At 38.4% G+C, this 13,256-nt stretch overlaps 1 protein-coding gene across 1 annotated transcript in view; it reads left to right on the forward strand.

Annotated features, from left to right (window-relative positions):
- The first annotated feature begins 5,297 nt into the window (after positions 1-5,297).
- The window catches only part of bmp7b (bone morphogenetic protein 7b), a 54,691-nt gene continuing 46,732 nt past the window's right edge, over positions 5,298-13,256 (forward strand). The window contains exon 1 of the mRNA XM_058764561.1: positions 5,298-5,927. Coding sequence (XP_058620544.1) covers positions 5,528-5,927 — 400 coding nt within the window. The 5' untranslated portion in view covers positions 5,298-5,527. The remainder of the gene's footprint in view (positions 5,928-13,256) is intronic.

The following is a 13,256-nucleotide window of genomic DNA, read 5'->3' on the forward strand; positions in this document are numbered from 1 at the left end:
TCTTCACTGCTTCATTTGAGGGTCAGTTTACCCTGAAAGAGTTTTACTGTATCCTTCACAGGGCCGCCCCACTGTTTCCCATCCCGCTGCCTTCAAAAGGCCGCCCCCCGCCTTGAACCAGACAACATGCGAAATAAATATTACTCTGACCCATGTCTCCAACTCTTGGTGCCAGAGTCAAACAGAGCGAGTGAAAAGGAAAAAAAGAAGAGAAGCTTCAGAAGGCCTTTGAGGTGGTGTGGGAGAGTGTGAACGCAAGCGTACGTTTCAGTTTTTTCAGACTGGAATTAGCACATCTTTTGATTTCAGCGTCATGCTCCAACCTGCAGGAGCTAAAATGATTATAACTTAGGCAGACAGATTCAAGAGACAGAGGGATGGGTTTTGAAAGAAATGAATGCTTCATTCAGCAAGGATAAAGTAAGTGACAGTAAAGACATTTATGATGTTACAAAATATTTTTATTCCAAATAAATGCTGTTTTTAAAAAATTTTCTATTCAACAAAAGTACTGAAAAAACAAACGTAGCACAGTTTACACATAAACTGACAGACATTTTCACAATATCACTAATTTTACTGTAATTTTGATCAAATAAATGCCGTCTTTGTGAGCTTGGTGAGACATGTTTAAAAAAAAATCTTACTGACCCCGAATTACCGAACTTTTGAACGTCATTGTATATTTGACTGCAAATGCTGCAATCTCACAACTTAACATAAAATATCTTTAATTTATGTTATATTTATTAATAACATCTTTTGCTGTGGCTCTGTGCTAGTGTTTCACGGCGACTGTGTCCTTTTTTCTTCACTTGATTACTCAAATTTCTATCACTCAACAGTTTGCAGCTTGTTTAGACTGAGAAGAACTGTGACCTTTTTTATCTTGCTTTTAAGACATGATGCAATGTCAGCCCTCCATAGTTTTGTAAACAATCAGGAAAGCTTCATTATTTTCCTTTCATGTGACCAGGGTGGCTAAGTTACCCAGCATTGTCAGGAAAATGTTTTGTAACTAGAAGTAATCACTTTTGTTTTCTCCTCTAACAAGTCTCATTCACATATAAATCTAGCATATAATCTAATATATGAAAATTTTGTCATATAATTTTGTCATTTTATTGTCATTTATTTACCTCCTCTGTATTTCCAGCTGGCTGAATTTTCAATGCAACAAATGTGGATGATAGCAACTTATATTCCTGAAACCATTTGATAGCTTTGCATTAAGAACAGACTGAAATTTAAGCTATTTTAAGCTATTATTCAATTACAATCGTGCCCTCTGTTTAGCTCTTGTATCTCATTTATGCCCGTGCTTTTCGAGCTTGCCATGTCACATTTCGTCAAGCGACATGCAACAACCAATACCATTTTAATGAAATAAAACCTGGTGTGGAACCATGTTTTTGTCCCTTTTGGATCTTGGCAGTAAAACATAAAAATAACCATCAATACAACTTTCACTGCATTGAAAAGAGCTGCTCTGAAGCTTGGCCAAACCATTTCCTTTGGTGTTTTACAGAACAAAGAAAACTGTACAGGGTCAGAACAAGTAAATTATGACCAAATTAATAGTTTAGGGTAAAGCCCAAAATGAAAATTCTCTCATCGTTTACATGACTTTCTTCACATGAACGCAAATGAATATTTTTAGAAGACGAATCCATCTCTGTCAATCTATATAATGCAAGTGGATAGTAACCCTTTGTGGTTTTTGAGGAAGCATGGTCTTCAAGGTGAATATTGAGGTTGGCTGTCTCCCTGCATCAGTATACTTTAGTTCTGTGATGTTTGGACACACTCCTTTAGTGTTCAATGATCCCTATATTATTCATTTTCTCTTTTCTCCCACTATTCTTCTTTACCAGTACCGTCTTGCTAAGCTTTGTGTATGCAGTCAAAACTGTTGTTCTTAAAACACCAAAGAATTGGACCGCTAAGATTACAGACATTAACGGTAAATGGACTTCCATGATTTTTGGAAGTCTAACAAGTCATTTCACTCAAGACACTGCTGCACACAAGTATACTGATATACAAAAATCGAAAAGTTCATTAAAAGATAATCGCAACGTTAGTTTTTCCACTGTATGCTAACCACTACAGGTGTTCACGTTATTTTGTCCAACCCCTGTATATCCCTATTATTCAGTACATGAGTGACGGTGCCCTTTTAACATACGCATAAACACCCATGCATTGTTATTCTTTTTTCCCCTCTCCTTTGCGTTAATGCCTGGCTTTTGTGTACATTCCCTGCTAATAAAAGTTTGTTTTCAAGAGGGTGAGTGCAGCTGAGAGAGAGATTGTGCTTGAAAGAGAGAGTCATTGGGAGATCTCAGGGTGCTGTTCTGCTTAACTTCCCCTGGTCAAAAGCTCCTCAGTGTGGCTATCCAGGCCGACAAATCAGCCTGTGCCCGCTGTTTACTGTGCCGGTCACAAGGGCCACCGGAGCTGGAACAAAGGGGGGTCTGTTCCTATTGTCCTTCCCCAGAATGACAGCACTCTGTTGGGCCGAGAGACGGACCGGGGGGCCCTGGCTCCCACATACAAGGACGGAGGACAGTTTTAACTGAAACCATGTCTTTTGCTTTTAAGCCCTCAATCAGACGCTGCCTCAATGTAAACACCTGCAGCCATTCACTGATTCTATCTGATGGAAGCGGAGAGCGCTGTTTACATGGTTCAGGCTGCTACTAATAGGCATTTAACACTGATCGAGGCCTAAACGGATATTCGGTGCAGATTAAGCACATTTATTTTCATTGCAAATCAAAGGACTGAAAGTATTCTTAAATGACAAATGCACACAATAAGGGGCGTAAAGCAAAGAGTGACTTCCTCTCCATCCATCTTTCCAAAGCCTAAATAAAAGCAGCTGCTGTTCACATCTGGGACTGCCCTGTTCCCCTGGTGCTGAAGCCACTTTAATGAGTGTACCTGACACCTGTGCTCAAGGCAAAGCTGTTGCGATATCTCTGTGACTGGGTCCTTTTACGCATGGTTTTTAACTGTACAGAGCGTCTGGAGGTTAATGTGTTGGGGTGACAGAATAAACAGCTCAGGTGAGCTTCAGAAGCGGTGCATTAAACTGAGTGTTTAAGAGGTGCTGAGCCATAAGGGGCAGGTGGGATTGGCCTTACACAACAGCTGTCCGCCATCTGAGTCCCTATATATCTGTCTGTTTCGGTCATTATGAGCATTTATATAAATCACAAAGGAGTTCTCTTTACCTTCATTGTTTCTCTGGCATGAGAATAAAAGGAGACTTTTGCTTAACCTCCTGCGTCTTATATTTCCCCTGAGAAAAAGGCTATTGGTGAAGTTTACATGTTATGTTAATTTAAAGCAAGTTATTTGTATGATCATACGATCAACACATCTTCACGATTCATTTTTATGAGTTCATTTGTTGAAGATTTGAACCAGTTTAAAACAAAATTATGTAATATTCCTTAATTTCCTGTTTGTTTTTATTAAGTGCAACATGAAGAGTAGTAAAATAGCTTAAAGTTGCAATGAAACAGAAGTATGAGTACATTTTACAAGAAAATACTATTTCAGTTTTTCTAATTTAAAATTTAGTATTTAATTCAAGGTGTTACTTGACAATTCCTTTGTAATTGTTTACTGAAAATTTCTGTACGAAAACTTATTTTTAAGTAAATATATATATATATTTTTTCAGTGTTGCGACGGATATTTAATTCCGTTTTGTGATGTACATCCGCGTGTAACAGATTGTCGAAAAAGAAAAAATGTAGGTTGGGACTTGGTTCTAGCATTAATTGTTGGATTTTGATATGTGGACATTGCTGTTGCCAATTTGGGATTTGCTAATTAGTGCATGATGTCATCTGATGACATTTAGCAACTTTTCAAGCAGGCTTTAGCTACTTTTCATTGAAGGCATTTGGCAACACTTGTATTGCACTCAAAGGTAGCAGCAGATAAGCGAGAACTTGCAGGGGCAGAGTGCGTATACATCACCAGAGATAATTAAGTCTGTCATTTTCACTGGAAGGTCCAGTTATGACATTATGAAAAGACAACTTTTCATTCCATGCCGGTGTTCTGGCGATTTATGCTACATTGTCAGATTTTGCTATTAAAATGGTAGCATAATTCGACAGCGAAAAAAAAACTACCTATCAGATTTTGCTTCCAGTATGATATTAATGTGGTGTGAGGCTTTATTAACGTGCACACCTACCCCAACCCTAAACCTACACTTACATTATTAAAAAAGTGATATATATATATAAACAGTGGTGGTAGCATAATCTGATACGCTGCATTATTTGTTAGAAAACCGGCTTTAAAATCACAAAGAGGCAATATTTGAAGCAAAAGTTTTACTACAACAATCTTACCAGTTAGAATAATCAATTTTACTGTAAGGTCCTCAATGAACCATTCAAACGAAAAATCTTCACCATTCCAGTTTGTTTTACAGTAGCCTATATGAATAAGGTGTTCCCATCCGGATCAAGCTGCATGTGTATACATGCAGCTGTGTAACGAGTGTGCAAATTATTCAGTAGCTTTCAGCATAGTGGACTTTTTAGAGGAATTTCTGTTTTGGCATGTTTTAATCCAGAGCGACTTCAGCTGTATTCAACACCGTTTTACCAGTTCTTGCTTTCCTTGAGAATTGAACCCATGACCTCCAGCGATACGCTCTGTTTCAACTAAAGGACAAGAGTTTTAAAAGTTTTTGCAAAATATTGAGCTGTGTAATCTACAAGAAAGTGATTAATAATAGGCTAACAGTAGGCCTATATTTCTACTGGTTCTTCTGCAATAGTGTTTGCTCAAAGCACTGAATATTACCACTTTTAAAAAAAAATTTATCTGCTTGTTAATGTATTATATTTAGACGTTTAGGTTACTACACGTTTGAAACATGGGGTCAGACAAACCTCCCATAATTTAGTCTACAGCCAGCGTGAAACTAACGTTTTCTACTTGCTTTTGGGATGTTCTGATTGTAATCTCTACCCTCAGGTACGATCTCCAGCACTACAGATAATAACAGCAGTATAATTCACTCTCCTTGACATGTTGCAATATCGTTACACAGCGAGACGCGCGTCGGGGCAACTTGTCGCCGCAGGTGCATTTCTGAAAACGCGCATCCACGAAGCGCGTAAAGCAGCCTCCACCCATCATTACAGTTCAGAGACAAGCATCTGCGGAGATAACCCTGCCGTTATCAGTCGCCTGTGTTCTCATACCTCCCACTCTCCGCTTTGTTAGCGAAGTTTATGCGGCTCCGCTTCGCTCCTCCTCCAGTTTGCCATCTGTACTCAGAGCTCTGTGCGTCTACAGGTTGAGCGTCTCCAGGACTGGTTTAAAACAAACGCAACAGGTTACAAGTGCGTTAATGAATCCGAGAGCGTTCTCGAGTGGGCGAAATGTGGGAGCAAAATAACTAATTAAACCAGCGTTAACGTTTCAGTCATCACCTATTTGGATTGGCTCATTTGCATTAGTGTGAAACTCTGCGCGAAAGTTCATCATGGTTTCGTTGCTGGATTTAAGCGCTCTTGTTCTGTTGCTCGTTTGGGGATATTGCGTCCTGGCGGACACGGTCTTTACAAACTTTACTCTGGACAACGAGGTCCACTCTAGTTTCATCCACCGGCGCTTGAAGAGCCAGGAGCGCCGGGAGATGCAGCGGGAGATCCTGTCAATCCTCGGGTTACCGCACCGGCCGCGGCCGCACCTCCACGGCAAGCACAATGCCGCGCCGATGTTCATGCTGGATCTGTACAATGCCATGTCCACTGAGGGAGACGAGGAGGGCTTCTCGTACCCGTACAAGCCCGTTTTCACCACTCAGGGACCGCCAATCGCGACCCTTCAGGACAACAACTTTCTGAACGACGCGGACATGGTCATGAGTTTTGTTAATCTAGGTAAGATGCACTGACACTTCTGGTTGTCAAATTCCATAATTTAACCTGCCAAGTGAAACTGCGCCCACCTATGATGGTTAAATCAAACAAATTTGAAACCAATTCAACTATTAAAATCCATACGGTCTAAACGCTCTTATTTGGTCATAATGTGTACTATGAAATAGTCATTAAATATCATTGGTGGTAATGGGTAAAAGAAGCACTAAAGAACATTTGGACACAATTTTGACAAAAAATGTCCATTTAATGAACTTTATTAGGCTACAAGGCGCTCTGGAATACTTGATTCTGATTGGTCAACTCATCAGTCAAAATTCAAAATATTTATAAAAGGGAAAGTTCAGCTTCTGATTGGTCGACTTGGCCATCGGGCTGTGTTATTTTCCACAATATATTGAAACAGCTGTGAGGCGAAACACCTGTTCACCAATCACAGCGTTTTATTCTACTTTGTTGAGGCCCCTTTATGAATTTGCTTAATAAAAGTGAAAAGCGAACATTCTAGTAACAATTTGTGCCCTCAATATTTTTATATGTAAGTAAGACCATGCTACGGTTATGAAGGAAAATCACATCCTTGGGGTTTTATTCCCATTGTACCCTATCATTGAGAACATTATGCGGGTTAAAACTTAGAAAAACAACATATTTTGGGTCAAATTTGATTGATAGTTTTACAAGAAACAATTTCAAGCTGCATAACAGGCATAACTCTGCTTTTTAGTGTTTGTTTAGATGTTCTTGACAATGTCACAAAGTCTGGTTCCAAAAGCGAAACGATGTGGTTTACTTTGGAAGACAAAGAGCGGCTAATGAAGCTGCAGCGCTTGAATGTGAAACATCATGATGGGGATTGCATTTCTATTCTAGCTGATAGTCAGTTCAAATAAAAGTCAAAAATCAAATTGATCCTCTGCCTCTTCCATGTTTTGGCATCGACAGGAAAGACCTGCCACAGAAATCAGATAATAACAGGGCTGAGTGAATAATAACTGGCCTAAGAATGGGGATTTTTCCCCCGAGAGTCTTAGATGTTTTATTTGTTCCTGGGCCAAATAGCATGCATAGTTCTCTCCTTCATTGTTTATTTGATTTTATTAGGCCACTTATCTGCAAAAGTCTTAACCTTGGCATGATTTCCAAGCTCCTAATGCTGATGAACGCAAACCTATATTTGCATTGTGTGTTTTGGGCAGTGATGATAAAGCGCTGTCGCATTCCCAAGCGTCTGCTGTCTCAGCGCCAGCTGTGTCCTCCGCTAATGTTCAGGTGTTCAGAGTTGGCTGTCTGGGAGCTCAACGGTCTCTTTATCTTCAGTTTTTTTTTTCTCTGCAGTAATGATATCAGCTGACAGAGGCACAAGTGTTTTGCTAAGTGCAAAGTACGTCTCATGACTCGTTTGCTCAACTGCAGTGAGAAAGCCTATGGGGCCGCTCATGTATATTCTTGCATTCAAAAGCAACAACTACAGACCCTTAATTATGGAAACCATATAGTTTCTGCCAATAACATTTATTGTTGCTACTGTAAAACCATGACACATAATATATACATGTCAGTTTGATTAATGCCTTTTCTTCAGCACCGTGGTAGCTATGGTTCACTGTTTTAATATAAAAACAATAACTGTAATAACTTTGGTATTTTGGCAACAAGTCTTGTATGAACGCTCCCAGGTCACCACTCAAGCAGCTTTTAGTCATCCACCTTTACCTCCACCTAAAGTGTAATCTTTGACACCGCCTAACTTTGCCTGCCTTAATGTTAAGTACTTGACTTGTCTTATCAGCAGGCCAGTTAGTTTCCTCATTAAAGCGTCATCATCTGCACGCAAGCACAACACTGCCATGGAAAGTGTGATTTATTGTCCGATAAGAGCAATTATGTTGTTAAGGGTGTGATTTGTATTGCGTTTTATTGGTAAGATGGGTTGGATGTGATAGTTAAGTGATGATCTGAATTCTTTTGAAGCTATAAAACCTTTGTTATGTCTAAAACCTGAAAGACTTTTTTTCTTCTGTGGACACAAAATAAGATATTTGGGCTGATTTAAAGGTTTGGAGTGTTATGAGGGTCAGGAAATGAGGATAGAATTTATTATTGTTTTGGGATAAACTGGCCCTTTAAATACTGTTAAAGAATTACAAACATATTTTGTTTATTATAGTGAAAATGAATGATTAATCTGAGAAAAGCTAATGTGTTTGCGTGTGTGTAAGTAAGTGTATGACTATAAGGAGGGAGGTGACAGTGTTTCTTATTCTGAAGTGTGTAATTATCCAGAGGACTGCTGTATTGTGCCTATTTTGGACAAGCACTGACACAGATGGATTTGACCACAGAGGCTCGCAGAATAGAGGGCCTCTCTCTCTTTCTGCTCTGCTTTCGCTCTTCCCGCCAGCTTTAAATGAAACAACCTGCTGTAGCTGCTCCATTCAACCAAACTGAAGTGCCACAGCACACCTTTTATATTAAACACAGTGTCAACAGAGACTTTCCCCTTTGGTATTTTGCAGGAAGAATGTGCAGATATGTGTATATATTTACTTAATTTTCACCTTGGTGGTTACGTAGTTGCTATATTGCGTTAGGCCCAGAGAACACTGCATGGATGCCATACGATACGAGGGTTTTGCTTTCTTCACTGAATCTGCGATCCATAAACCTGACAGTTAATCATAACAAAGATGTTTTACATAAGCAAAATGAACACAAGGAAAACAAAAAGAGTTCACACAGAAACCACATGCGATCCAATAACATCTAAAGAGTTTTTAATGTTTACTGGAATATGATTTTCCACAAATCCCTTCAAATTATGAAATGCCCAATTATGTTTCCAATGGTTTTAAGAAGAAATCCATTATTTGAGCTGTTTTTTTACTTTTAGAGATCCTTTCAGTGAAGAAAAGCTCCTGCATTCTGTTGCAGATTTCAAAGTTTAATTCAGATAAACCAATGTTTCAATCAAAAAACCTTCTTCCTAAACCATTTTCCTAAAGAAAAGAAATCACACATGTGGATTGGATGCCCTCAAATAGTATTTGATGATCCGTGTCATGGCTTTAAAACAATGAGAAGGAAAGCTGTTTTGTGAGTCCAATCTCTGAATCTTTTGAAAAATACACTGATTCATCTGGAGCATTTTGAGAACAAGTGATGATTTACAATTATGAATATATCCTGTTTTACAGAAGGAATGGAAGTGTCAGTGTCTGTGTCTTTGCTTCTTTAGTACCAAGCCAGTCAGTGACTGGCAACGTTTTTGTACGAACGCCATCTCGTCTAATGATCTAGAACAAATTCAAATATTTTAGAGTTAATCAAACAGATATTTAACCCTCCTGTTGTATTTGGGTAAATTTAACCAACACTTAATTTTCAAATTAGTCAAAATAGTGGTTAAACTATTTACTACTTGAAATTTTGTGAACGTTTCTCATTTAGGGTCATGATTGTGCTTGCAAAGTTTCGAGACAGATGTGTTTTGGAAATTATTACAACTTTTGAGCACCATTGGTTTCCATACAAACTGCTAAAAAGCAAAAAAAAAAAAAAAAAAAAGAAACGCTAAAAAATCAGGTAAAAAGCAAAAAACTTTTACCGCTGCTTGTCATACGCTTAAATATGAAATACATGCAAACTTATGAAATGTAAGACTCATTTAGTCGAAACTGAGACTCATCTTTTAAATCATCCAAGAAAAAATTCACTTTTCTTTATCTAGCTGATTTTCAAAGTCAAAAAATCTGTCAAAGGATGTTTTTAGTTGTGTCATTTGCAGCACTGAAGTGTGAGAAACCCATTTTACCCTCAAAAGGGTATGAGAATAACAAAAAGGCAGATGAAGTACAAATAGTAATAAATATGGTACACTAAGTTGAAATAATGTAAGATACTATACACGTAGTTATTTGCACCTTCAAAATAGTCACTAAAAGCAGTCATGAAAAAAAGCTAATTTTGGACACACGGTATGTGGATCAAATTGACCTCTAACACAATAGAAATAACAATAAAAATAGAAGGGAATTATTACATTTCTCACAATTCATATTTTTTGTCTCTGACAAGCTACAATAGAAGTTTTGTGTTTCAACATGAATCTTTAGTAGTTTTTATATTGCCAAGTTTTGCTAAATTGACCCTTTGCTGGCAGTCTGATTGACAGGTGAACTGACCAATCATAATGCAGAATATGCCATTTTGTCTGACAAACAAACTAGACAGGAGAGTAGATTAAAGCTGGCCACACACTAGAGGATTTTAAGCCCGATTCGCGATGTGATACCCGTAACAGCCAATGAGAGCAAGCAAGCGTCATCTACCGGATGTTGCGTGCTTCTAGTTGAAATTTGGCAGCCACAAAAATGCCACGAAAGCAAAATATATTCATATTCTTTTTTTATACGTTGTTTTTCACTGTGAAACAGAACACGCACCAGGAGAGCCAGCTGACAACGTTGATTGTTCTCCATTTGTTTTTCTCCTCTAGTCACGTTCGATCTCGCAAATCTCCGTGAGATCTCGTGTCACTGTGAATTCGTCCCTACAATCTTTGAGTGTGTGGTCTTGCGGTCTGGTCGAATCGTCTAGTGTGCGCGTTCAGAGGATTATAAGGCTAAAAATCAGTTGAAACTGTCTTCATGTCTGTGGTCTCCCATGGTTTTAAAATCGGTTAAGATTTGAAAATAGTCTAGTGTGCGGCCAGCTTAACGTAGGTGGACTTGAACTTGAAAATGTTGTGTATTGATATCTTTCCGCGGTTGAAACAATACCTTCTGATGTTCATTCCTGTTTATTTCATGCTATAACTAACTAGTAAATATAAAGAGATGATCAGTTCATATGCCGCTTGAACTGAGGCACTATAGCGATCTGTCACAACATATCAAAGAGCCACAAAATGGTCTCTATTGTTTGAATTTCTTAAAAAAAAATATTCAAATTTGGAAGCTGATTTCATACCTAAAGTAACCTGCTCTGTCTGTCTGCATTTTGTCAGTGTCCTCTTTGCTCCGCGATGCATTTTTCACTGCGTGAGAACATGATGTGTGGCATGAGAGCGCCATGGCTTGTCGCAACAGTAAATAAGGGGGGCAGGTCTTTGCGAAGAGTCAGTTGCAACCAATGTTTTTGAACTTCCAACAAAGAGGTTTTTCAATGCAACATGAGGGTTAATGTGTACAATTCTTATTTTTCTCTGAAGAAATTGATTCATACAGCGCAAACTTAGCTGAATACATTTTAAAACAGATTTACTTCTTTTAAATGCTTCTTTTCAACACCAGGTCTTACTGTCTTCTCAACCTACATTCTTACGTACAAGCTTTTTCAACTTTTCAGACACATACAACATTTTCAGATGAAGCGACTTCAGTGTTTCTCATAAATGATGAAAAGAAAGTGTAATTCTTGTGCCCTCCATCTGGATGACTTGTACTCTTTCCTCCTGAATGAAGCTGGGTGGCATTCGCTGCTTCTAAAATATTATGACAACACTTGTGGATCTGATTTCACAGATACTCCTCTGTAGCACGGTGGGGAGGTCTGCTGAACGACAGGCTCTAAAGAAGCTTTGTTTGGCACGGCCGGACCCTCTTCATTCCAACAAATGTTTCATAAGGCTGGGGCACAATTTACGACAGACATGTGGGTGTCTCGCTGCTCTAAGAGAATGAATCTTTCCGTCTGTCAGATGAAGTGTGTTTCAATTCCAGCACAGGTGTGACTCACTAAAACTGTTTGTAGTAGAACTGGAGGCAACTGCTTTGTACTTGAGTTCAGAGTTTTATAGAGCCATCTGTTTCTGAGTTATGCTATGTTTAGGATATTTTGATGATAGTCACTGCATGTAATTCATTTTAATATTTAGTTAATATCCCAGTTCTAGTTGTCATTCAGATATGTCATGTTATTCTGCCCCTTAAAGGGTCTTATTTTGTTAGGTTAAATGATAACAGAGATGCTATGCCTGTGTGTAGAGTAAGTGGGTGAATCTCTGATTTCCTTGGACCCCAGGGCACCGGGACATTTTGTCTCTGAGTCACCTTAGTAAAAAGCCCAGCTGTGTAAATGGCTTACGGCATGTATGTAAAATATAAATGCAACACGCCGCACGCAACACGAGTCAACACTGCGGAGGGCGTGTGAACGATCCAGGGATCTAGAGCATGCTTTTCAGTGTGTGAAATGCAGACACTCTGCAAGACACTCAGCAAGATACTACTCTGATAAAACCACATGGAGGAATACTAATCAGTGTTGATTCCTAGCTGAATGTTTAGGCTGCTCTTTTCCGTATAAGTAAAGTGGATGGTGACTGTCAAGAACCTTAAAGGACAAAAAGATTTCAGACACTTAATCGCATGTTAATTGCAATTTAATTGAAATGTAGATACAATTTTTATTAAATGCAAATAGTTGAACTTAAAAGTGCTTTTTTTGACCAACTTAAAGGAACAGTTCCCCTCAAATTTGAAATTCTTTCACCATTTACTCACGATCGAGTTATTCCAAACCTGTATGAGTTTCACTCTTCTGTTGAGCACAAAAGAAGATATGTTTTTAACCAAAGAAGTCCATGGAAGCCAATAATGGCTTTATATTTGCAATTATGCAATTTAATACTTTAAAACTATTTTAACTTTAAATGAAATATCTAATAACACACTACAGTTGAAATTACAATCAAGTACTTTACATGCTTTTATGGAAGCCAGTGACCGCCACTTATTAGATATAAAAAAGGTAATTGCGACATCTAACAATCCAGATTTTTTTCTTGCAATTGCAAGTTTATATCTCACAAGTATGATTTTTTTTTTTTCAGAATTGTGGGATATAAACTCATAATTGTGAGAAATAAAGTCAGAATTGCAAGATATAAACTAAAAAGAAAAAGTCAGAATTATGAGAAATAGTCATCTCACAATTCTAACTTTATTACTCGCAAATTTGACTTTATATCTCACAATTCTGACTTTATAACTCGCAAGTTCGACTTTATCATGCATTCCAGGACACATGTGTCCTGTCAGGACACATACAAACATGTCCAAAGAGAGAACTATAATTCTGGCCACTACAAGATTCGCTCTATTCACCGTATGTGGGAGCCGAGCAAGAAAAAGCCACGAGAATGAGGCATTGAAGGAAAAGATGTGCAGAAAATGGGTGGTAGAGCCAAACACACGAGGTGCTTCTGATTGAAATGCATGACTGAGTGGAAGAGGGACTTGCTGTGTAGTCATTTGATATGTTTTGTTTCTTCATATGTTGTGACAGCCCATATTCTTGTCTTCATCTATGTGGATGTAAACAAGT

This window comes from Onychostoma macrolepis, chromosome 23 (assembly GCF_012432095.1).
Source record: "Onychostoma macrolepis isolate SWU-2019 chromosome 23, ASM1243209v1, whole genome shotgun sequence".
Lineage (NCBI taxonomy): Eukaryota > Metazoa > Chordata > Actinopteri > Cypriniformes > Cyprinidae > Onychostoma > Onychostoma macrolepis.